General features: G+C 44.3%; 1 protein-coding gene across 1 annotated transcript in view; it reads left to right on the plus strand.

Moving 5' to 3' along the window:
- The first annotated feature begins 1137 nt into the window (after positions 1 to 1137).
- ADI1 (acireductone dioxygenase 1) overlaps positions 1138 to 26285 on the plus strand; it is a 30002-nt gene continuing 4854 nt past the window's right edge. Inside the window, exons 1-2 of the mRNA XM_040427554.1 lie at positions 1138 to 1326; positions 16621 to 16740. Of these exons, the coding sequence (XP_040283488.1) occupies positions 1207 to 1326; positions 16621 to 16740 (240 nt within the window). The 5' untranslated portion in view covers positions 1138 to 1206. The remainder of the gene's footprint in view (positions 1327 to 16620; positions 16741 to 26285) is intronic.

Consider the following 26285-nt stretch of genomic DNA (forward strand, 5'->3'; position numbering starts at 1 on the left):
TTTATGAATAACCAGGACTCTTCTCAGGTGTCCGGGGCCCATTTCCAGGCCCAGTCTGCAATGATTGTGATGTTGGTTCTCAGCAACCACTTAGGGCTGTTTCACACGAGCGAGTCCATTGCGGGAATCGCGCTCCGTGTGTGAGTGTGAACCTCCGCTCTGGACTTGCAGGAGCGCACGGCATTATCATGATTTATAATGCTGTGTGTCTCTGCATGGCCTTTTTTTCACAGAATCATAGTGACATAAAGCTGTCAGTATGATTCTGTAGAAATAAGGTCAAGCAGAGACACACAGCATTATAAATCATGATAATGCTGTGCGCTCCAGCAAGTCCAGAGCAGAGGATCACACTCACACACAGAGCGCGATTCCCGCAATGGACTCGGTCCTGTGAAACAGCCCTTACTTTTAACTTTTAAATGACAGACCCCTGAAATCAACTGACCTGTCACTACTTTATTCTGCAGTTAGTATGGACAGCATAAAGGTGATGACAGGTTCTCTTTAAGAAATAAGCCAGGCATGGCTTGTAAAACTACAACTCCCACCATGCCCTGCTGTAGGCTGATAGCTCTAGACTGTCCGGGCATGATGGGAGTTGTAGTTTTGCAACAGCTGGAGAGCCTCAGGTTGGCCATCCCTGAAATAAGCTATAATTGAAATAATGATTTTTTAAAATAAGAATTAGCGGTTTCCCCCCAAATTAAACCTAAAAAAAAAAAAAACATGCTCATAAAAAGTCCTAAGTGTCAAGTAAAAAACATTGCAAACATTATTTTGGTAGTCAAATAAAAAAGTTAGGGTCACCTAACCACCAGGTGCACAAAATCACAAAAATGTGCCTGGCCATGAAGGGGTTAAGACTGTGCCCCTTAGTTTTCTTGTTACAGTCTTCCCAGAAGGAGAGCCATTAGGGATATAACAGTGCTGTACTGCAGGCAGCCTACTAACATGATAGTAATTGGTGCACACGATGGAAACCATCCCTGTTGTATGAAATGAACCAAGATAACCCATATAATGGCCGTGTAGCTCCAGAAGGGCGACACTTCATGCACAGCAAACTGGTAGCCAACAAAATGGCGCCTCCGATCATGAGCGGCGACACTTCCGCTATTACAGTGAAGGGGCGGAGCGGGTCTCTGAGCTGCTTGTTCTGACTCCCTCCCGGGATAGTCTGGGTGCGACTGGATCTGGGGCAAAATGGTGCAGGCCTGGTACATGGATGACTCTGCGGAGGACCAGAGGAAGCCGCACCAGCTGCAGCCTAAGCGGCCCGTGTCAGAGCAGGAGCTGCAGCGGCTGGGGGTGCACGCCTACAAGGTGAGAGCTGCGAGCACGTGAGTGATTACATATTGTAGCCCCTAGGGACCCCTGTATGAGAAGCAGCTGGTCCGCGGCAACCAATCAGCGCATGATTCGTACACTAAAGCTGACCTCTGATTGGCTGCCATCCTCTGGAAAGGTTTTACTTCATTGGGTAAGATTTAGCAAAGAAAAAGAGGCGTTACCCCTAGGAACCAATCAGATTCCGGCTCTCATTCATTCCAAGTCCATTTGGAAAATGAAAGCAATGCCTTTATTGGTTGCTATGGGTAATGCCTATGTTTTTTGTCTTAGATTTGGCCAGTCTTATATGAGCCCCAAACTAATGCATGTGGCGGTCAACTTGCGTCCTATGCAGTATGGGGATTCACTGAGTGATAGCACCCTCCTCAACAATGGACGAAGCAGGTGGCTTATAGCACCCCTGGGGGCAGTACTGGGGGTGCTGAACTCTTAGGGTGCTGCCACATGGTCAGGTTCCCGGATGTAGTTTTTAAAGCCAAAATCAGAAGTGGATCATAAAAGGAGAAGACAGATACAACTTCGCTCCTTATTTTGACTTCCAAAACTTAAATGTGTGGCAGCACCCTGAAAGGCGTTATCTGACATGGGCCGCAATCTCAGGTGGCCGACACTTCCGGGGTTATGTGCCGTACATTGGGCACATGATCCTAGCCTGGGATTACAGCCTGCAGCACAAGCTGGAGTCTGAATCTGTCGCCAAAGCGCTTGCCCTGTGGGGCTCTAACCCCAGGCTGGGTTCATGTCCCCAGCGTACGGCCCTGCATCTCGGGTAACCCCTTTAAATATTTTGTAGACACCTGCAGCAGATATCCATTATCTACCAGTTAGACGAGTGGGGAGGGGTCTGATGGCTGTGACCGCCACTAATTACAATAACATTCTATTTGAATGGAGCGATGGATGGGCATGCCGGGATAAGCAAGCGCTAGCCGATAGAAGTGATTGGCCATGCTCGACTGCGGGCTCCATTCATATCGGGGTATTTTGGGGAGAGACATTAGAATCATTATGGCAGTGTACGTTATTCCCATTACATAGGGGAGAACATTGTTACTGGACTGTCCACTCTAAGAGGGTTAATCAGAGGTTTGTCGATTTATCCCTAAAATCATAATCTTGTAAGATGCAAAAATAAAGTGCTGAAAGTTAGGGTGGGTTCACGTCACGTTTTATGCCTCCGTTTGACGTACACGTTAGGGGGGGGGAAAGATACAAAAACGCAGCACACCACGTTCTGGTATCTTGTACAATCCAGTAAAAAAAAAGTTACAATGGTTTAAAAAAAAAAAAAAAATTTACAATGAAATTCTTTGGGGAACGAGTGCCATTGTATGGTATCGGTCTGAGGCGTCCGTTTAACTTATGCGTTTTTTGTATATGTTAAACCGACAGGAAAAACGTGATTTGAAATTCTTCATTTCCCCGCCGCTGCAGTGGCGTTTCAGCCATAGTACTCACCAGCTTGATAGCCATATATGATTTTCCACTAGAATGTAGGGCACATACAGCGGGTTTGCAAAACACACAGGTACCGGCTGTGTGCACCCCGCACCACGGATGCGGACCCATTCAAGTGATCTGGGAGATGCAGTGCGGAACAGAGGCACGGATCGGAAGCCGCGCTTCCATGGGTTTTCTGTCTGTGCCTCTGCACCACAAAAAAGTAGTGCATGCACTACTTTTTTGCTGTGCGGATCGCGGACCCCATTCAAGTAAATGGTTCCGCATGCGGCCGCCCCGTGGTCGGTGCCCGTGCAGCACACGGTCGTGTGCCTGAGCCCTAACTGTCAATTTCCATAAGATTGCATTGTGTTACATAGGATGCCTTGTGGATGAGAGCAGCGAGAGCTCTATAGAGAAAAAAGGGGCATAAGGCCTCTTTCACACGACCGTTTTTTTTTTCCGTTTTGCAGGCCGTTTTTTGCGTTCCGTATACGGTCTGTATACGGAACCATTCATTTCAATGGTTCCGCAAAAAAAACGGAATGTACTCCGTATGCATTCCGTTTCCGTATTTCCGTTTTCCGTTCCGTAGAAAGATAGAACATGTCCTATATTTGGCCGCAAATCAAATTCCGTGGCTCCGTTAAAGTCTATGGGTCCGCAAAAAAATGGAATGCATACGGAAATGCATCCGTATGTCTTCCGTATCCGTTCCGTTTTTTGCGGAACCATCTATTGAAAATGTTATGCCCAGCCCAATTTTTTCTATGAAATTACTGTATACTGTATATGCCATACGGAAAAACGGAACGGAAACAAAAAAACGGAACAACGGATCCGTTTAAAACTGACCGCAAAACACTGAAAAAGCCATACTGTCGTGTGAAAGAGGCCTAAAAGTGCGATTTTTGGCTTGTAATATGTGATTACAACACACCCCATAGAGATTTCATGGTCTCCCTGTCTGAAGAGACGGCCTTGACCCTTGTCATGTGCTTTGGCTCCAAGCAACATTTTTGTAAAAATGAAAAAAAAAAATAATAATGCTAAAAGAGCACTGACCTAGAAACCTGCAATGGGAAAAAAAAAATACTAAACGTTACACAACTGCTGAGACTGCAGCAAGGCAAATCTGTATATCCAACATGCCCTATCCTTCTGTCCCCACAGGGCAGAGTCAGGGGCCCGCAGGAACTTTGGATCAATAGGACTAAACAACCACTTTGGTCCCGAGAAGCCGGCACTAGAGCCTCGTGATCTCACCTTTTTCCGCTAGGAACCAGCAATGACTGCAGACCCTGTCAGGCCTCATGCACATGACTGTGTTATAGCTTTGGGATGTATGGAGCTTTACCAGGATTCCCTTAGGCTCAATTCACACCTGAGCGTTCTGAAAGGAGCGCTCTGTATGCGCGATTGTACGGACGTTTACAAGCGCGCATACAGAGACAAGCGTGCACACAGTGTCGCGCGTTCCCGAAAGTCTATAGTACGGGAACGCGCGACAAGCGCCCAAAAAAACGCTACAGAACTTGTGTGAGCGTCGGGCGTTTTACAGCGCGATCGTACGCGCTGTAAAACGCCCAGGTGAGAACCATTCCCATAGGGAAGCATTGGTTTCTCCTTGTTGAGCGTTTTACAGCGCGTAGGAACGCGCTGTAAAACGCTCAGGTGTGAATTGAGCCTTAGGCTGGGTTCACACTTGAGCGTTTTACAGCGCGTTCAAACGCGCTGTAAAACGCTCAACACATGAAAACCAATGCTTCCCTATGGCCCTGGTTCTCACTTGAGCGTTTTACAGCGCTGAAAAACGCGCTGTAAAACGCCCTACGCTCAAACAAGTACTTGAGCTTCTTTGGGGCGTTTTGACGCGCGTTTGTGGCCATAGGACATTGCAGTCAATCACACAAACGCGCGTCAAACGCGCGTTTACTATTGCAAAAAACGCTCGTCAAAAACGCGCGTTAAACGCGCATATCAAAGACGCTCAGGTCTGAACCCAGCCTTAGGCTACTTTAACATCTGCGTTTTCCTTTCTGTTATTGAGATCAGTCTTAGGGCTTATTCAGACGGCCGTACGAACGAGTCCGCATCCGTTTCCGCAATTTTGTGGAACGGGTGCAGACCCATTAATTTCAATGGGGCCGCAAAAGATGCGGACAGCACACCGTGTCCGCATCCGTGGTTCTGTTTCGCGGCTCAGTGGAAAAGATAGAACATGTCCTATGCGGACAAGAATAGGCATTTTCTATTATGGTTGCGGCCATGTGCAGTCCGCAAATTGCGGAACGCACACTGCTGGTGTCCGTGTTTTGCGACCCTCTCAAAACCTGAGGAAAATGCTTCAGTTTTGTCCTGATTCATTGTCAATGGGGACGGAATGGAACGAAGTCCACCAGAATGCTTTCCGTTCCGTTTGGTTGCGTTCCCATGGTGGACAGAAAAAAGCTGCAAGCAGCATTTTTGTGTGCGTCATGGGTTACTGATCATGACGGATCTGGCATGAAACACAATGTAAGTCAAAAGTGCCGGATCCGTTTTCTTGAACATGGAAAAAATAAAACGGGATCCATCGCCTATTGACTTACAATGAAAGTAGCCTTAGGCCTCTTGCACACGAACGTGTGCTGCCTGTGCCCGTGCTGAGGACCGCAAATTGCGGTCCACAATGCACGGGCACCGACCGTGGGCCAGCCGCATGCGGATCGCAACCCCATTCACTTGAATGGGGTCAGCGATCCGTCCGTTCCGCAAAAAGGACAAGTTCCGTGGTTCCGTTCCACACCGCATCTCCGGATTTGCAGACCCATTCAAGTGAATGGGTCCGCATCTGTGATGCGAAATGCACATGGCCGGTGTCCCGTGTATTGTGGACCCGCCATATGTGGGCCGCGATACGGCCTCGGGGGACACGCAGTCGTGTGCATGAGACCTTAAGAAGGTTGCAGTGTATGTTGGAGGTTTAAGCCTCATTCATAGGCCTCATGCACACAACCGTTGTTTTGGTGCATCCGAGCCGCAGTTTTTGCGGCTTGGATTCGGACCCATTCATTTCAATGGGGCCGTAAAAGATGCGGACAGCACTCCGTGTGCTGTCCGCATCCGTTGCTCCGTTCTGTGGTCCGCAAAAAAAATATAACCTGTCCTATTCTTGTCCGTTTTGCGGAGAAAAATAGTCAGTAATATCAACGGCTGTCCGTGCCCTTACGCAAATTGTGGAATGTACACGGACGCCATCTGTGTTTTGCGGATCCGCAATTAGCGGGATAGCAAAACACACAACGGTCATGTGCATGAGGCTATACAGTCAGTTATCTGGTCAGTGATTTCCATCAATGATTTTTAACCAAAACCAGGTGCGGCTCTAAATTTAGAACTGGTGCAGATCTATTCCTTATACCTCATGCCTGTGGAGGCGCCAATCCTGGTTTTTGCTCACAATGATTGATGGAGATCACTGACCAAAACACTGATGTGTGACTGAGGCTTTACTTAGACAGGGTATGTGTACAGAGGGAATCCCAATGTATACCTTTGCGGATGTCTGCCACGTTTTGGCATACAGTGGCATGTTCACCCATAGTCTCCTATGTTAAAAATGTATACTACAGGATCCAGAAGCCTGCATACAGATCTGATGTAACCCTGCTGTCCCCCTCCCCCAGTAGTCACAGCGGAGTCCTCCATTCCTTTATATAGCAGTAGTAAATGTACAGTCTCTCCCCCATTACACATGAACTAGCAGCAGCAGACCCCCCCTTCTCTCTAATAATAATAGCAGCCCCCTCCCATTTTGCTCAAGACATTGTGGTCCCCCTTTTCTCCCAGTAGTTGTAGTAGAAGTAACAGCATGATCCCCCACTTCTCCCCCAATGTGCCCCCCCCCCCCCCCGCAGTGCCCATTTGTGACACTGTGATTTATATGATACAACCACATCAGTCCCCTGCATACATTTACCACTCGCACTCTCCCGCCCTCTGGTGGTCAGCAGATACATTCCCAGCTGTCACATGTAGCCTCCTACATTGAACTTTCGGCAAAAGTCAAACTTTTACTCAAATACCTAAACAATATATGGCGAAAATGGATTGGACTGTTTCTTTTCCCTTCATTCCTGTGTGGGGAGAAAGAGAATATACACTATTTTTTTTTTTTTTTTTTTTTTTAAATAATGTGTTCGTATTAGCCAATATTAGGCTACTTTCACACTGGCGTTTTGGCTTTCCGTTCGTGAGATCCGTTCAGGGTCCAAAACGGATCAGTTTGCATTCTTAACCGCCTCACGTCCGCCCATAGGATATAAACGTCCTATGGGTGGACGTCTATTTCTGACAGCACGTTTTAAAACGTCCTGTCAGAAATAGCAGCTGCACGCTAATCGTGCAGCTGCTGATCGGGTTGCCCGCTGTCAGTGACAGCAGGGCAACCCTAAGACAAGGCAGGGACAGTGCCCAGGTGTCCCTGCCTTCACGATCGCTGCAGACACAGCGCTCATCGAGCACTGCGTCTGCAGAGCAGGAAGCGCTGTGCGCTTCCTGTTCCGGCCCGGCGGTCATGTGACCGCCGTGACCGGAGAGTGCAGGAGCTGTGTGAGGTCTCTCAGAGACCTCGATCAGCCCTGCTGTGAGGCTGTACAGCGCAGGATTGCTGCTGTACAGCCTCTATAGGGGTGCATTTGTCCTGTAACTGGGGCTACTATGTCAGCCCCAGTTACAGGAGAAATCAACAGTGTAAAAAAAAATAAAAAGTGAAGTAAATGTCCCCCAGAGGTCTTGTATGACCTTATGGGGGACGAAAAGTGTAAAATAAAATAAAAATAAAATAAAGGGTTGAAAAAATAAAATAAAAAAAAGTTTCACATGTAAAAAAAAAAAAAATCCCAAGTAAGGAATAAAAAAAAAATTAAAAATAGAAAAAATAAAATAGACATATTTAGTATTGCCGCGTCCGTAAAAACCAGCTCTATAAAAATATCACATGACCCAACCCCTCGGGTGAACACCGTAAAAAAAACTGTGTCAAAACAAGCAATTTTTGTCACCTTGCATCACAAAAGGTGCAACACCAAGTGATCAAAAACGCGTATGTCCCACAAAATGGTACCAATAAAACAGTCACCTCATCCCGCAAAAAATGAGCCCCTACATAAGAAAATCTTTCAAAAAATAAAAAAACTATAGCTCTTAGAACATGGAGACACTAAAACATCATTTATTTGGTTTCAAAAATGCTATTATTGTGTTAAAGTGAAACAAATAAAAAAAAGTATACATATCAGGTATTGCCGCGTCCGTAAAAACCAGCTCTATAAAAATATCACATGACCTAACCCCTCGGGTGAACACCGTAAAAAAAAAAAAAAAACTGTCAAAACAAGCAATTTTTGTCACCTTGCATCACAAAAGGTGCAACACCAAGTGATCAAAAACGCATATGTCCCACAAAATGGTACCAATAAAACCGTCACCTCATCCCGCAAAAAATGAGCCCCTACATAAGAAAATCTCTCAAAAAATAAAAAAACTATAGCTCTCAGAACATGGACACATTAAAACATAATTTTTTGGTTTCAAAAATGCTATTATTGTGTAAAACTTTAATAAATGAGAAAAAGTATACATATTAGGTATCGCCACGTCCGTAACAATCTGCTCTATAAAAATGTCACTTGACTGAACCCCTCAGGTGAACGCTGTAAAAATAAATAAATAGAAACTGTGCTAAAACAACCAATTTTTTGGTCACCTTGCCCCATAAAGTGTTATAATGAATGATCAAAAAATCATATGTACCCAAAAATAGTACTAATAAAACTGGCACCTTATCCCCTAGTTTCCAAAATGGGGTCACTTCTTGGGAGTTTCTACTGTAAGGGTGCATCAGGGGGCTTCAAATGGGACATGGCATCTAAAAACCATGTGGAGTTCCTTTCCTTCTGCGCCCTGCCGTGTGCCCATACAGCAGTTTACGACCACATGTGGGGTGTTTCTGTAAACCGCAGAATCTGGGTAATAAATATTGAGTTTTGTTTGGCTGTTAACCATCGATGTGTTAAAGAAAAAAATTGATTAAAATGGAAAATCTGCCAAAAAAGTGAAATTTAAAAATTTGATCTCCATTTTCCTTTAATTCTTGTGGAACGCCTAAAGGGTTAACAAAGTTTGTAAAATCGGTTTTGAATACCTTGAGGGGTGTAGTTTCTACAATGGGGTCATTTATGGGGGTATCCACTATGTAGGCCCCACAAAGTGACTTCAGACCTGAACTGGTCCTTATAAAGTGGGTTTTGGCAATTTTCTTAAAAATTTGAAGAATTGCTTCTAAACTTCTAAGCCTTCTAACGTCCTAAAAAAATAAAATGACATTTCCAAAATGATGCCAACATAAAGTAGACATATGGGGAATGTTAAATAATAAATATTTTATGAGGTATCACTTTCTGTTTTAAAAGCAGAGAAATTGAAATTTAGAAAATTGCGAATTTTTCAAATTTTTGGGTAAATTTGGGATTTTTTCATAAATAAAGGTGAAATATTTTGACTCAAATTTATGACTATCATGAAGTACAATGTGTCATGAGAAAACAATCTCTGAATGACTTGGATAAATAAAGGCGTTCCAAAGTTATTACCACATAAAGTGAGATATGTCAGTTTTGCAAAATTTGGCCTGGTCAGGAAGGGGGCAAAGGGCCCAGATGGGAAGTGGTTAATGGAAAAGGATCCGCTCAGAATGCATCAGTTTGCCTCCGTTCCGTCTCCATCCCGCTTTGGAGGCGGACACCAAAACGCTGCTTGCTGATGAAACTGAGCCAAACGGATCTGTCCTGACACACAATGTAAGTCAATGGGGGCGGATCCGTTTTCACTGACACAATCTGGCACAATAGAAAACAGATCCGTCCTCCATTGACTTTCAATGTTGTTCAAGACGGATACGTCTTGGCTATGTTAAAAATAATACAAACGGATCAGTTCAGAACGGATGCAGACGGTTGTATTATCTGAACGGATCCGTCCATGACGGATCTGCACAAAAAGCGAGTGTGAAAGTAGCCTTATTCGTTGATGGTCTTCAGTGACTAATAGCCATCTGGTATGTTTTTAACTCGGTGACCACGCGTGTCTTTGACCCATTGTTCATTCATGGAGCCGACGTTACTGGCTACGGCCATATATCCCTGTGCTACAAGTGTCACTCAGTTTCATTGGAGGCCAAATTGATGTAGAAAACCTGAGTAAGGCTACAAACACACAACCGTATATCTGTTTTGCTGTCCGCTAATTGTGGATCCGCAAAATACGGATACATCCGTGTGCTGTCCGCGATTCTTGAGGCCCCATGGAAAAGAATAGGCCCACACATGATCAACAAAAAAAATTTGGACCGAAAATATGTTTGTGTCAATGAGGCCTAATACAAATAATAATAATTAAAAAAAAGTCCCACATAAGTGATAAAGGCTTAGTATGGAAACAAGAGAATCTGCTTCCAGGTCGGAGAGAGAATCCTTCGTGGAGCGTCTCGGTGATTTATAACGACCTTCTTATTTCAGCTTCAGGATGCAGAGTAATTGACTGTGAACGACCACATTTAATAAATGAATTTGCCTTTGATGCCTCATTAGCTGGAGATACCTGGCATTGTGGTACTGTCGTCATTTACTGCCCAAGTTTTCTCAGCATTTTATGCACCAACCTCCGACTGGTTGCTGCCCTTCATTGAGACGCCAGACTTTTTGGAAACAATAGTTTAGACCCCTTCCCCTGCGGGTCTGGTGCAACTGTGGTACGAGAAATTTGCTGTAGTAGTAAATTGCCAAGGACTTATTGAAGGCAACTTTTTGGTTTTTTTAAGGCCCTTTTTTCTGAACTGCCAGGGGATTTACACCATGCAGAGTGGGCGCTTCTTTTCCCCTGACTTATGTACCGAGAAAAATGAAATTCTTATAAAGTAGGTGCTATAAACCTGTACGGCATTAGGACCCAGGCTCCTCAGAGGAGACCTAGACACACGGCACGACCTCTGCTGTTTTTAGGCCTCATGACCATATTTTGTATCCGATCCGCATTTTTTTGTGGACTGCACATGGCCCCATTCCATTTCCATAGGTCCACAACATCTACAAAAGAATAGCAATTTCTAGTAATGGGAGTTGGAAAATACAGATTGCACACAGAAGGTGTCCGTATTCTGCAGATCCATGGTTGGCGGACCCTGGACATGTTCACGAGTTATGATACCTTTTCCTAATATGCATATTTAGCCCCCGAGCTCTGCTCATTTCTGTGGCTAGGCCCTCCTTTGCTACTTTCATTGCGAAGGGTAGACAGTGATAGCCGCGATGGATGTGCTGGTAGTAGAAAAGAGTGGAGATTGGGGGCTACAAGAGCAAAGGTGAGGCCCTCATTGCACCAGACGTCTAATTTGCATATTAAGAAATACAGCTAGGTTTCTATGCCAAAAATTTGATATGGAGGTCGCTGGGGACAGACTCCCTTTAAACGGTATATGTATTCACATGGTCTTTATTTCTGTGCCGATTTAAAAATAGTTTTCTGGGATTGTTTCTTAAAGCCCCTTTAGCAGACGATTGTCGGGAGGGAAGTGTTCCTTCCCAACAATTGCCTGCTCGTCAGTGAAGGAGACGTCTGCATTTACAAGCAGTGATCTCCTCCACAGTATGTGGAGGATAGATCACTAATGCCATCACTTGTCCCCATACAGAATCATTATTTGCCGGCAGCAAGGCTGTTTAGACTGCCTGGTCTGCAGGCGGCAAACAATGATTTTGGTGACCGCCCTAAAGATCTCTTACCGGATGAACGAGTGTTTCGCTCCTTCAGCGGGTAATCGGTGGCTCCTTTACATATAATCGATAAGGAGCATTCTGACGAATGCTTGTTAGCAATTATCTGCCCAATTCTTGACCAGTGTAAAAGGACCTTTAGATATTGATGACCTAACCTCCAGACACGTTATCGGTATCAGATCGGTGGGGGTCCAACAACCAGCTGTATTAGGCAGCCACCAGCACCGGACACTATACAGAGGACAGAGCCCGAAGCAGAAAGCTCCATCCAGTGGCGCCAGTGTATTGCAGCTCAGCTGCCATTTACTTGAATATGTTGAGCTGTGCTGCAGGACCATGACGCCACATTTCGGGCTCATGCAGATCCCCAAAACACGAATGCCGGCTGTGTACCTTCCACATTTTGTCTGTCCCATAATAGAACTGTCCTATCCTTGTCCGTAAAACAGACAAGAATAGGACATGTTCTATTTTTTTGTGGGTGCCGTTGGAACGGACATACGGCTGCGGACAGCACACAGTGTGCTGTCCACCTCTTTTGCGGCCCCATTGAAATGAATTGGTCTGCATCCGACCAACATAAAATCTGGGTTGGATGCATGAGCCCTTACACAGTTGACGGGTCCTCCTGTTTCTGGTGCCGGAGGACGTCTTGAACAGCTCGTCCGTGGAGGTTCTGGGTGTCACTCCCCACTGATCTGATAATGATGACATATCCTGAGAATTGATCATCAACATCTCAGTTCCAGAAATTGAAAAGAATTTGTATGTAGTGTACTATGCTTTTGTTCATGCAAGAATTTGCGGTTGTGCACTTGTTTTACGCTTCTTCTAAGCACAGGTGTAGTAGGGGCTGTTTGATTGCTGGTGCGTGTTTAAAAGTCTTCCAGATTACTCATAGCCCTTTGGCTCAAGCTAAGGCCAAAGTGAGATCTGAAATGTGTCAGCCAGTCTGTGTCTTTTTCATCTACCGGTGTGTTTTCTTTTTTAATGCCAGTATTATGTTAAGTTTGGAAGAACAGTAAAGACTTGAAGTATGGTGCCGGCCTCCTTGCTGCTTTTGGAATCTATATAGACTTGGAGATTGCCAAAGTGATTTGGTGGTAGAAATAATCTTACGGGTATGGCCTTGATACAAATTATTTTGGGCTATTGTAAATCTCTTCCAAAAATGTATCAGGCACATCTGCTTAAAAATTAAAGTGGCCACACACATTAGATAAATGCCGCCTGAACCTGCTGATCTAATGTGAGGGGGCTTCCCAACTCTACAGACGGCAGATATAGGGGGAATAATGGACTCGGCAGTTGAATTTCAATATTCCCAATCCATTTGTTCTCAAGGGAGATGAGGCACCGCCAGAGTTGTCTGGCAGCCGCTTACCGCCCTCTCCCTATTGCCAACACAAATGCATAAATACCTGATGCTCCTTACATTAATGCTTAGAGCATCGGACCATTATGTACCTGGCTGGCGACCGTGAGGAGGGCTCGGGTGACCCCCTGGGCATCAGAAAATTTCCCTGTAGGGTCTATGGCCTGTCCACCCTGGTGGCTTATCTTCTGGAAAACAAAAGGATCGGGCTAAAAGATTGTGTGCTCGATCCTTCTGTCCCCGGACATTGTCAGCCAACAATGTACTAAGGCCTCATGCACACGACCGTTGTGTGTTTTGCGGTCCGCAAAACACGGACAGCCATTGATATAACTTCCTATTTTTGTCTGCAAAATTCGGACAAGAATAGGACAGGTTATATTTTTTTGGGCGGCCCACAGAACGGAGCAATGGATGTGGACAGCACACGGAGTGCTGTCCACATCTTTTGCGGCCCCATTGAAGTGAATGGGTCCGCATCCGAGCCGCCAAAACTGCGGCTCGAATGCGGACCAAAACAACGGCCGTGTGCATGAGGCCTAACAGTGTGTGGGGGTGTTGCACTTTGATTCTTTCCACAAAAATTAGAAATTCTTATTGTACCAATAAACCTTTGAGCAGTTACAGTGCCAGCCTGATGCCACTATGGAGAAGATGTAATCAGCTGGCTGATCAATGCTAGCAAAACCTTGTGATCATGTTGACATTATGGGGGAAAGGCCAAGGAGGTATCTGTGTCTTCCTTGAATATATATATATATATATATATATATATATATACAGTGGCGGAAATAATTATTTGACCCCTCACTGATTTTGTAAGTTTGTCCAATGACAAAGAAATGAAAAGTCTCAGAACAGTATCATTTCAATGGTAGGTTTATTGTAACAGTGGCAGATAGCACATCAAAAGGAAAATCGAAAAAATAACTTTAAATAAAAGATAGCAACTGATTTGCATTTCATTGAGTGAAATAAGTATTTGAACCCTCTAACAAAAAAAGACTTAATACTTGGTGGAAAAACCCTTGTTTGCAAGCACAGAGGTCAAACGTTTCTTGTAATTGATGACCAAGTTTGCGCACATTTTAGGAGGAATGTTGGTCCACTCCTCTTTGCAGATCATCTCTAAATCCCTAAGGTTTCGAGGCTGTCTCTGTGCAACTCTGAGCTTGAGCTCCCTCCATAGGTTTTCGATTGGATTAAGGTCCGGAGACTGACTAGCCCACTCCATGACCTTAATGTGCTTCTTCTTGAGCCACTCCTTTGTTGCCTTTGCTGTATGTTTTGGGTCATTGTCGTGCTGGAACACCCATCCACGACCCATTTTCAGTTTCCTGGCAGAGGGAAGGAGGTTGTCGCTCAGGATTTCACGATACATGGCTCCGTCCATTTTCCCGTTTATGCGAATAAGTTGTCCTGTGCCCTTAGCAGAAAAACACCCCCAAAGCAAAATGTTTCCACCCCCATGCTTGACGGTGGGGACGGTGTTTTGGGGGTCATAGGCAGCATTTTTCTTCCTCCAAACACAGCGAGTTGAGTTAATGCCAAAGAGCTCTATTTTGGTCTCATCAGACCACAGCACCTTCTCCCAGTCACTCTCTGAATCATTCAGGTGTTCATTGGCAAACTTCAGACGGGCCTGCACATGTGCCTTCCTGAGCAGGGGGACCTTGCGAGCCCTGCAGGATTTTAATCCATTGCGGTGTAATGTGTTTCCAATGGTTTTCTTGGTGACTGTGGTCCCTGCTAATTTGAGGTCATTAACTAACTCCTCCCGTGTAGTTCTAGGATGCTTTTTCACCTTTCTCAGAACCATTGACACCCCACGAGGTGAGATCTTGCGTGGAGCCCCAGAGCGAGGTCGATTGATGGTCATTTTGTGCTCCTTCCATTTTCGAACAATCGCACCAACAGTTGTCACCTTCTCTCCCAGCTTCTTGCTAATGGTTTTGTAGCCCATTCCAGCCTTGTGCAGGTCTACAATTTTGTCTCTGACATCCTTGGACAGCTCTTTGGTCTTTCCCATGTTGGAGAGTTTGGAGTCTGCTTGATTGATTGATTCTGTGGACAGGTGTCTTTTATACAGGTGACTAGTTAAGACAGGTGTCCTTAATGAGGGTGACTAATTGAGTAGAAGTGTCTAACCACTCTGTGGGAGCCAGAACTCTTAATGGTTGGTAGGGGTTCAAATACTTATTTCACTCAATGAAATGCAAATCAGTTGCTATCTTTTATTTAAAGTTATTTTTTCGATTTTCCTTTTGATGTGCTATCTGCCACTGTTACAATAAACCTACCATTGAAATGATACTGTTCTGAGACTTTTCATTTCTTTGTCATTGGACAAACTTACAAAATCAGTGAGGGGTCAAATAATTATTTCCGCCACTGTATATATATATATATATATATAATAAATCCCTGATATAGATAACCTTATATTTAGGCAAATGCAGGAAAGACACAGATTGTATTTCCTGGTGATCTTGTCGGCCTTCACAATTGCCCTAAAAAAACAACTATTCTGTGGATTGTAGCCAAGTGCAAATATTACATGCTAGCTAAGGTGGAAGAAAGTGCATTAAGATGGAGACCATCACACATTATAGCTTCATCATATTTTAGATGGAGCTGACCTATTTGGCATCAAGATACGCAGATGTATTAGAGTATGTTCACACGGTGGGGAATACCCCCGTATTTCAATTTGTTTGCGTGCTGCTCATCCATCCACGGATTTAGCCACATTCCACGGAGCTGATCTGCAAGTCACCCCTATCACTGTTGATCTTGATCATTCTTATTTCCCCCCCCACAATATGGATTCCAAATCTACATATGGAAAAATCTCCACTGTATGAATTCCCATTATACTCAATGGGCAGATAATAAGTGTTTTTTGCTGTGAATTTCAGCATGGAAAGGCCTCATGCACACGACCGTTCCGTTTTTTGCGGTCCGCAAATTGCGGATCTGCAAAACACTGAAGCCGCCCGTGTGCCTTTCGCAATTTGCAGAACGGAACAGGCGGCCCATTGTAGAAATGCCTATTCTTGTCTGCCAAACGGACAAGAATAGGACATGTTATATTTTTTTTTTTGCGGGGCCACGGAACAGAGCAACGGATGTGGACAGCACCCGGAGTGCTGTCCGCATCTTTTGCGGCCCGATTGAAGTGAATGGGTCCGCATCCGAGCCGCAAAAACTGCGGCTCGGATGCGGACCATTTTGCTGCTCGGATGCGGACCAGAACAACGGTCGTGTGCATGAGGCCTAAACCTGTCAAAATCCACAGCTAAAAAGGCTGCGTGTGAACATACCTTATATCATGCTTACCAGAACATTATATTACGTACCATAAGAAAATGTAGAAAATCTGGAACTGTACATAAAATCCAAATCCAGATTTAAAGAAATGTGACAATTCAATCAATGTTTGTGGGGTTTTTGTGTCACTTCTAGAATGGAGATTCCTTTATCATGTTCTTTCTTTGCTTATTTGCCCCCTTCCCTGTAACACCTGTCACGGAGCCGGTTTTTGGACGCGGCGCTCGGTTATGCTCACAGCAGTACATATGTTTGCACTTCTTTTTTCATTTTCTTTTTTTTCCCTCTTCTCTTTTTCCACACCAGTTGGATGCTGATAATTATGAGACGGATCCAGAGCTGGCCAAGATTCGCAAAGAAAATAATTACTCTTGGATGGATATAATCACCATACATAAAGACACGCTGCCCAATTATGAGCAGAAGGTAAATTGTTGTCCTTGGCTTCAGTGGAGAGGATGCAGCTTGCAGGTGCAGTGACAACGTGACGCTTCCCGTGCAGCAGACATTAAGGACGAGCCTCAGTTCTTCTGAATCGTTGGCTGTTTCTCTGATGTTTTTCTATGTCCTCCATGAGAATAATGATTGATAGATGACTGTGAAGCTGGGGGTAGAACCGCATTATTATCTGCAGCAACATCTTGGAAAGCTGATTGAGTATTTGAGCGCACATCCCTTTAAAATTGAAGAATCCACAGTAAATATGACCCTGAGATGTTTTCTTCTATTGAGTTGTTGCACATTTATCATAGTGTTATATCAGTACCTGGAAAAGCTGTGTGACAACTAGTAAGGTCACCATTACAGCTGCAGCAAATGTTGTCATCCATCTTTTTCATGGCTCCTGCAGGGTAAACCAGCTTTACGTGGTGGCACCCCGGTACCACTGTATAAGCCTTTTGACAAAATGAATGGGGGCCATAATGTTACCCAGTTTCCTGAAATTTCAGTCCATTGTCTTCTGCCAGAGGTTACGTCAGGAGGATATAACCAAGTATGCCTCTGACAAAAGACTGTCACCTTTGCTACTGTATTGGCATACCTTGGAATTCATTGCCTATAGGATCCCATAGAGTAAGACGGAAAAAACAAACCCCCCCCCTCCCTAAAACGTATACTGCATGATGTATGTTCTTTACTGTATGCTTCTGCTTGGAAAAACATAGTATTGCGATAGATATATATACATACTGCCCCAACCTAAGTCAAAAAGGCCACTTTACGCTGGGTGAATGTGAGCCTGTTCATACAGTTGGTGTATGTGCTGGATGCTTTTCTGGCTCATACACAGAAACAATGTGCGTGGTATAAGAAATTAACGTACGAGCAGTGCCGCAAGTAATGTTATTCTGGTGGGTGCTGATGGACAGGTCTAGTCACATGCCCCTCCATCAGCAGCCATGATGGGACTGGAGTCCCACAAAATTAACAGAGAAGAGCCCTTTGGGGGCATTTTTATTTTAGTATCGCATTCTATGCATTTTGGGCTGCAAATCAATTTTTCAGTTGGTGTTTATTCAAAATTTTCCCTATAGCTGCTCTGATGACTCAATATGCAGCCCTGATCTCCGAACTCCTGACAGATCATAAACACTTATTTAAAGGGGTTGTCCAGGTTCAGAGCTGAACCCAGGACATATCCCCATTTTCACCCAGGCAGCCCCCCCGCGCGCTGATTCGCTCAGGGCAAAGGGATTTCCTGGAGTTCCGGTGACGAACCAGGCTCTCCTTAGGGCTGCCAGGCGGAGGCTTCTGCCCAGCAGTGAGCCCAGTGACGTCACCGGCACTGATGGGCGGGCTTTAACACTGCCCTAGCCTGTAAAACGGCTACAGCAGCGCTAAAGCCCGCCCATCAGGGCCTTTGATGTCACTGAACACACTGCTGGGCGGAAGCCTCTGCCCGGCATTGTGTTATTGTAAATGCTTTTGTCAGGGGGCTGCCTGGGTGAAATTATGGGTATGACTGGGTCCAGTTTAGAGCTGAACCCGGACATACCCTTATTTTCACCCAGGCAGCCCCCTGAGGCTAGCATCGGAGCATCTCATGCTCCGATGCGCTCCCTTGCCCTGCGCTAAAGCTCTGAACCCGGACAACCCCTTTAAGCCAAATTTGTATCAAGCATTAGCTGTAAAGAATGTTTGAGCTGTTAGGACCCTATTACCAAGAGCACGAGTGGACTAGAAACTTGTCCATTTGCGGATGTTTGTATCAGCCTATTACACAGTCCGATGTAAAGCGAATATGGGTGAAATGATCGCTACTGCAGTTCTAATGATTATTGACAGCTCATCCTTCATTTGGAGATGTGCTTGCTTGCGATAATCATGGATCTTTCATCCTGATGACAGATGCCAATCAGATGACAAACAAGCATTTACTCATTTATCAATTGATTGGTGGCACGATTATACCGGCCGGTTAATGGAAACGAGCATTCCTATGAACACTTGTTCCCGATAATTGGCCTGAAAATTGTTTGGTCAGAACAGCTGTCTGCCAGATTGTGTGAGGCAGAGATCAACAGCCTGCAAATACACACTGAAAGTGAAATATGTAGAGGAAAAACTGTTAAAAAATAGAATTTTTAGCCCAAAATGACTAGCATGCAATCATAAAAGCCTTTAAAGGGGTTATCCCATGATTAATGTAAAAAAAATCAAAATCAGAGATCATACAGTACATGACAATCTCTTTATAACAAAGCTAGAACCAGTCCTGTGCCTCACATGGATCCAGAGATCTCCACATTCATTGTTCTGCTAGATTTATATCAAGCTGACAGCTCAGGGGAGTGTCTTTCCTGCTGCAGCTCAGGGGGCGTGTCTCAGCTCTCCCTATCACAGCTCAGGAGGCAGCTGAAGGATGAAACTGAGCATGTGCGGCCTTCTCAGTGAACCGAACATAGAAATCAGAAAAAAGCGCTATACAGATACATTTTATAGAATAACTCACTGCCTGTACTACATTTTTAATTAAATTCAATTACAAAAGTATTCAGATCCAGGTGTTGGTTTTAAAACTGTAGAATATTTTTCATGGGACAACCCCTTTAATAAAAAATAAAAAAAAAAATGAATATTGCGATTAAAAATAAAACCTCACTATCAAAACAGTAGTTTTCTGTTTTGATGCAGCTTGTGTAGGAGTCGAGTGTGAGAAACATTTTCTCTTCCTCCTGTGGTGTTGTGATTGAGCGGTTATAACTGATGGCCTTCCGCTACTGGGGAAGGGGCAACTTATCAGAGTTGCAAAAAGGGATAATTATTGGCTTTCGTGCCAAGGGTGGCAGTATTTCTGCATTCGCAAACTGTATAAACAACCCAAAAACTTGAACTTCAAGGGGCTATCTGCTTTGAGCAACCTCTTTTTGTTAGTAATGTTTCCAGCTGCTATCACAGTGTTCTGTAACTGGGACCACCAGTAATGAGTATAATCTGTGAGGGAACCTGTCTGCATGCGCTGCCTGAGGGGACAGGAGGCATTACACGGTTCTTATTGCAGGTCAGTGTAGTACAGGGCCGCACTGGGGTTCCTTGGGCCCCACCAGAGGAAAATTTGTGGCCCCAATCCCTATATCATTAGTAATGTCTAATAGTAACAGGCCCTAGTGGTGAGTGATTATCTTCAAAAGCAGCTCCACTTATTTTTTTTATTTATTTAATTTTCCTCCTGTGCCTTTTATTTTTAGAATTTTTGGTGTTTTGGGCGCGGTCATCTTACCTGAGCTGTTCTTAATAGCATTTAGAAAGCATTAAGAAAATAGTTTTGTGGCAGCCAGATTGTCCATAGACACAATGGACTGGAGGCGACCCCATTGACTTCTATGGGAGAGTTTTCGAAGCATGTTTTGTGACCTGTGCAGAGGTCAGGAGGGAGGAGACGAGCTGTGATATCGACTATTGTGAATGGCATATCCTGTGTTATCTATACAGAAGAGTAAGGCTATTTTCACATCTGCGCTTTCCTTTTCCGCTATTGAGATGTGTCATAGGATCTCAGTAGCGGGAGAAAACGCTTTAGTTTTGTCCCCATTCATTGTCAATGGGGACAAAACTGAACGAAACGGAATGCACCAGAATGCATTCCGTTCCGTTTGGTTGCGTCCCCATCGCGGACAGAATAACGCTCCAAGCAGCATATTTCTGTCCGTAAGTCAATGGGGACAGATCCGTGATCCGTCCCCATTGAATTACAATGGTTTTAGAGTCTGATCCGTCTTGGCTATTTTAAGGCTACTTTCACACTGGCGTCTTGGCTTTCCGTTTGTGAGATCTGTTCAGGGCTTTCACAAGCGGTCCAAAACGGATCAGTTTTGCCCTAATGCATTCTGAATGGATAAGGATCCACTCAGAATGCATCAGTTTGCCTCCATTTGCCTCTGTTCCGCCTCCATTCCGCTTTGGTGTCCATCTGACGAAACTGAGCCAAACAGATCCGTCCTGGCACACAATGTAAGTCAATAGGGACGGATCTGTTTTCACTGACACAATAGAAAACAGATCCGTCCTCAATTGACTTTCAATGGTGTTCAAGACGGATCCGTCATGGCTATGTTAAAGATAATACAAACGGATTCGTTCTGAACGGATGCAGACGGTTGAATTATCTGAACGGATCCGCACCAAACGCGAGTGTGAAAGTAGCCTAAAGATAATACAAATGGATCTGTTCATAACTGATACAGATAGTTGTATTATGACGGAAGCGTTTTTGCTGATCCATGACGCATCCAGCAAAAACACTGGTGTGAAAGTAGCCTTACTTGTCATTGTAATAATGCTTCTGGTGATGATAATAGCTACTGAGAAGTTACCTACAGTGCTGCCCATAATTATTCATATCCCTGGCAAATTTTGACTTAAAGGGGTTGTCCCACTTCATTAAATCTGTTTAACCCAATTTACTTTCCCCAATGAACATTTATTCCTATCTATGTCATTAAAAAAAATGTTTCAATCTTCTGCAAACAGCTTCTATTAGAAGCTGTTGTTTACCCTGGTGTCCCATGGATACGGCCGGCTTTTCGCCGGCCGCATCGTTTCGCCGCGCCTGCGCACTACAGGCAAAGAAATACTCGGCCGGCCTCTCCATTACATGAACGCGCACGACCGCGCATGCGCAGTATATCCACCGCGTCTTAGATAGAGCTGCGCATGCGCGGCCATCCGCACAGTTCGGGCGAGTCAGCGGAGTGAGCGGACGGACGTCGGAGGATACTGTAAGTATAATATCTAATGGCCCACTAATAGACCAACGATTATTGAACTCTGCAATAGAGGGGGTTCATAGTGAATTCAATGGGGGCATATTTATATATAGAACTTTGGGCAACTATATTATAACTATGGACACTGGGGGCAACTATATCAATTTTATGCACAATGGGGGCAACTATATTATAACTATGGACACTGGGGGCAACTATATTTATTTTATGTACAATGGGGGCAACTATATTATATCTATGTAAACTGGGGGCAACTATATTATATCGATGGGCACTGGGGGCAACTATATTATATCGATGGGCACTGGGGGCAACTATATTATAGCTATGGTCACTGGGGGCAACTATATTATAGCTATGGTCACTGGGGGCAACTATATTATAACTATGGACACTGGGGGCAACTATATTTATTTTATGTACAATGGGGGCAACTATATTATATCTATGTAAACTGGGGGCAACTATATTATATTTATGGGCACTGGGGGCAACTATATTATATCTATGTAAACTGGGGGCAACTATATTATATCTATGGGCACTGGGGGCAACTATATTATATCTATGTAAACTGGGGGCAACTATATTATATCTATGGGCACTGGGGGCAACTATATTATATCTATGTAAACTGGGGGCAACTATATTATATCGATGGGCACTGGGGGCAACTATATTATAGCTATGGTCACTGGGGGCAACTATATTATAACTATGGACACTGGGGGCAACTATATTATAGCTATGGTCACTGGGGGCAACTATATTATAACTATGGACACTGGGGGCAACTATATTTATTTTATGTACAATGGGGGCAACTATATTATATCTATGTAAACTGGGGGCAACTATATTATATCGATGGGCACTGGGGGCAACTATATTATAGCTATGGTCACTGGGGGCAACTATATTATAACTATGGACACTGGGGGCAACTATATTATATCTATGTAAACTGGGGGCAACTATATTATATCGATGGGCACTGGGGGCAACTATATTATAGCTATGGTCACTGGGGGCAACTATATTATAGCTATGGTCACTGGGGGCAACTATATTATAGCTATGGTCACTGGGGGCAACTATATTATAGCTATGGTCACTGGGGGCAACTATATTATATCTATGGACACTGGGGGCAACTATATTTATTTTATGTACAATGGGGGCAACTATATTATATCTATGTAAACTGGGGGCAACTATATTATATCGATGGGCACTGGGGGCAACTATTATAGCTATGGTCACTGGGGGCAACTATATTATAACTATGGACACTGGGGGCAACTATATTTATTTTATGTACAATGGGGGCAACTATATTATATCTATGGGCACTGGGGGCAACTATATTATATCTATGGGCACTGGGGGCAACTATATTATATCTATGGGCACTGGGGGCAACTATATTATATCTATGGGCACTGGGGGCAACTATATTATATCTATGGGCACTGGGGGCAACTATATTATATCTATGTAAACTGGGGGCAACTATATTATATCGATGGGCACTGGGGGCAACTATATTATAGCTATGGTCACTGGGGGCAACTATATTATAACTATGGACACTGGGGGCAACTATATTTATTTTATGTACAATGGGGGCAACTATATTATATCTATGTAAACTGGGGGCAACTATATTATATCTATGTAAACTGGGGGCAACTATATTATATCTATGTAAACTGGGGGCAACTATATTATATCTATGGGCACTGGGGCAAACTATGAGTTTTATGCACAATGGGGGCAACTATATGAATTTTATGCACAATGGGGGCAACTTTATTATATCTATGGACACTGGGGGCAACTATATTATATGTATGCACACTGGGGGCAACTATATGAATTTTATGCACAATGGGGGCAACTATATTATATGTATGGACACTGGGGGCAACTATATTATATGTATGTACACTGGGGGCAACTATATTATGGGGGCGGATGGAGGAGGCACTTATGGGGGCGGATGGAGGAGGCACTTATGGGGGCGGATGGAGGAGGTACTTATGGGGGCAGATATGCAGAGATGTGTATGTGGCGGTTTAGAATCAATGCGGGTGAAATATAGAATCAGATGTAGCAGAGCTGAATAAGCGCTGTTCAGTCACAGTACTAATGGTGAAGGAAATAGACGGATTTAGCAGAGATGTGTATGTGGCGGTTTAGAATCAATGCTGGTGAAAGAGAAACAGATGAAGCAGAGCTGAATATGCGGCTGTTCTGACACAGTGCTGGTTGAATAGAAAAACAGATGTAGCAGCTCTGTATATGTGGCAGGTCAGCATCAATGCTGGCAAAAGAGAAACAGATGTAGTAGAGCTGAATATGCGGCTGTTCTGATACAGTGCTGTTTGAAGAGAGAAACAGATGTAGTAGAGCTGAATATGCGGCTGTTCTGATACAGTGCTGTTTGAAGAGAGAAACAGATGTAGTAGAGCTGAATATGCGGCTGTTCTGACACAGTGCTGTTTGAAGAGAGAAACAGATGTAGTAGAGCTGAATATGCGGGTGTTCTGACACAGTGCTGTTTGAAGAGAGAAACAGATGTAGTGGAGCTGAATATGCGGGTGTTCTGACACAGTGCTGTTTGAAGAGAGAAACAGATGTAGTAGAGCTGAATATGCTGCTGTTCTGACACAGTGCTGGTTGAAGAGATAAAAGGACAGATGTAGCAGAGCTGAATATGCGGGTGTTCTGACACAGTGCTGTTTGAAGAGAGAAACAGATGTAGTAGAGCTGAATATGCTGCTGTTCTGACACAGTGCTGGTTGAAGAGATAAAAGGACAGATGTAGCAGAGCTGAATATGCGGGTGTTCTGACACAGTGCTGTTTGAAGAGAGAAACAGTCAGATGTAGCAGAGCTGTATATGCATCTATAAAGATACATAGTGTGAGGTTTATACACAACTGGAGTACAGCTATAATGGAAACAAATCTGCATCAGTGCTGGGGGGTGGGGGTCGGTCAAGCTTTTGGGCTAATGTATAATATGGAATTATAGTTTTTGATGCACAGAATGGGTTTGTAAAAGATCAGACAGAGATTTTATGTGTAAAACTGTACACTGAGCTCACTTCACATGGCTCTGAGTGACCATTCCCCTCACAGACACTGCAGACTGATGAGTCATACTCTTCACATGAACGAGCACGTAAGAACTCAGTGCTCAGTGTGATGTCATAAGGAGGTGTGGCCGGCCTTCACTCTAGCTGCCTAAGCCCGCCCAGCCTTAGCTGCAGAAAACCAGGAAGTACCAGCAGAGCTGGCTGCAGGTGAAGCTGATTTAGCAAAGTGGGAAAACCCCTTTAAAGTTACTTTTTTCAACAAGCAAGTAATTTTTTTACGGGAAATGACATAGGTGTCCAAAATTATTCCTACCCTTCACAAACTGTCACAGTCTGTGGGAAAATCAAAAGTTCTATACCATTCCAAATAGTCCAAGCTGTTCTAATTACCCTGATTAATTGGGAACAGCTGTTTTAATCAACTCAACAGGTGAAAAACAGCAGCTCTCTGCAGTTGGTTTGTGGACAGTCATGGCTAAGACAAAGGAGCTAAGTGAGGACCTGCGGCTGCGCATTGTGGCTGCTCACAAGTCAGGAAAGGGCTACAAGGCCATTTCTAAATGTTTTCAAGTTCCAGTGGCTACAGTGCAAAGTATTATTTAAAAATACAGAGATGTTCCGCACTGTGGAAAATCTCAGAGGACGTGGTCGGAAGCCAAAAGTGACACTTGTGCTGGCCTGGAGGATAGTTAGAGAGGTGAAAAAGAATCCAAGGATCACCACCAAGGCCATCCTGGTGAATCTGGGCTCTGCTGGTGGCAATGTCTCAAGGCAGACAATCCAACGGACACTGCACACTGCTGGGTTCCACAGATGCAGACCAAGGAGGACGCCACTTCTCCAGATGAGGTACACAAAAGCTTGCTTGGCCTTTGCAAAAGCTCATCTGGACAAAAAAAGACTTCTGGTCTTCTGTGTTATGGTCAGATGAAACAAAAGTTGAATTGTTTGGTCACAATGATGTTTCCTTCATTTGGCGTAAAAAAGGAGAAGCCTTCAACCCAAAGAACACCATCCCCACTGTCAAACATGGTGGTGGGAACCTAATGCTTTGGGGGTGTTTTTCAGCCAATGGAGCAGGGAACCTAATCACAGTAAACGGCACCATGAAAAAAGAGCAATACATGAGGATTCTCAACGACAACATCAGGCAGTCTGCAGAGAAACTTGGCCTTGGGCACCAGTGGACATTTCAGCATGACAATGACCCAAAACACACAGCAAAAGTGGTGAAGAAATGGTTAGCAGACAACAACATGAACGTTTAGGAGTGGCCCAGCCAGAGTCCAGACTTGAATCCAATTGAGAATCTGTGGAGGGAGCTAAAGATCAGGGTGATGGCAAGAAGACCCTCCAACCTGAAAGATTTGGAGCTCATTGCTAAAGATGAATGGGCAAAAATACCTGTGGAGACATGCAAAAAGCTGGTCTGCAATTATAGGAAGCGTTTGATTCCTGTAATAGCCAATAAAGGCTTTTCTATTGATTATTGAGAAGGGTATGAATAATTTTGGACTGGGCACTTTGCTCAAATGTAAATAAAAGCTGAGAAATGTTTTTTTTCCACAATAATGCCTCTTGTAAATCGTCTTATTATCTTTTGGGAGACACCTATGTCATTTCCCATCAAAAAATTACTTG

This window comes from Bufo bufo, chromosome 4 (genome assembly GCF_905171765.1).
Source record: "Bufo bufo chromosome 4, aBufBuf1.1, whole genome shotgun sequence".
NCBI classification, from domain to species: domain Eukaryota; kingdom Metazoa; phylum Chordata; class Amphibia; order Anura; family Bufonidae; genus Bufo; species Bufo bufo.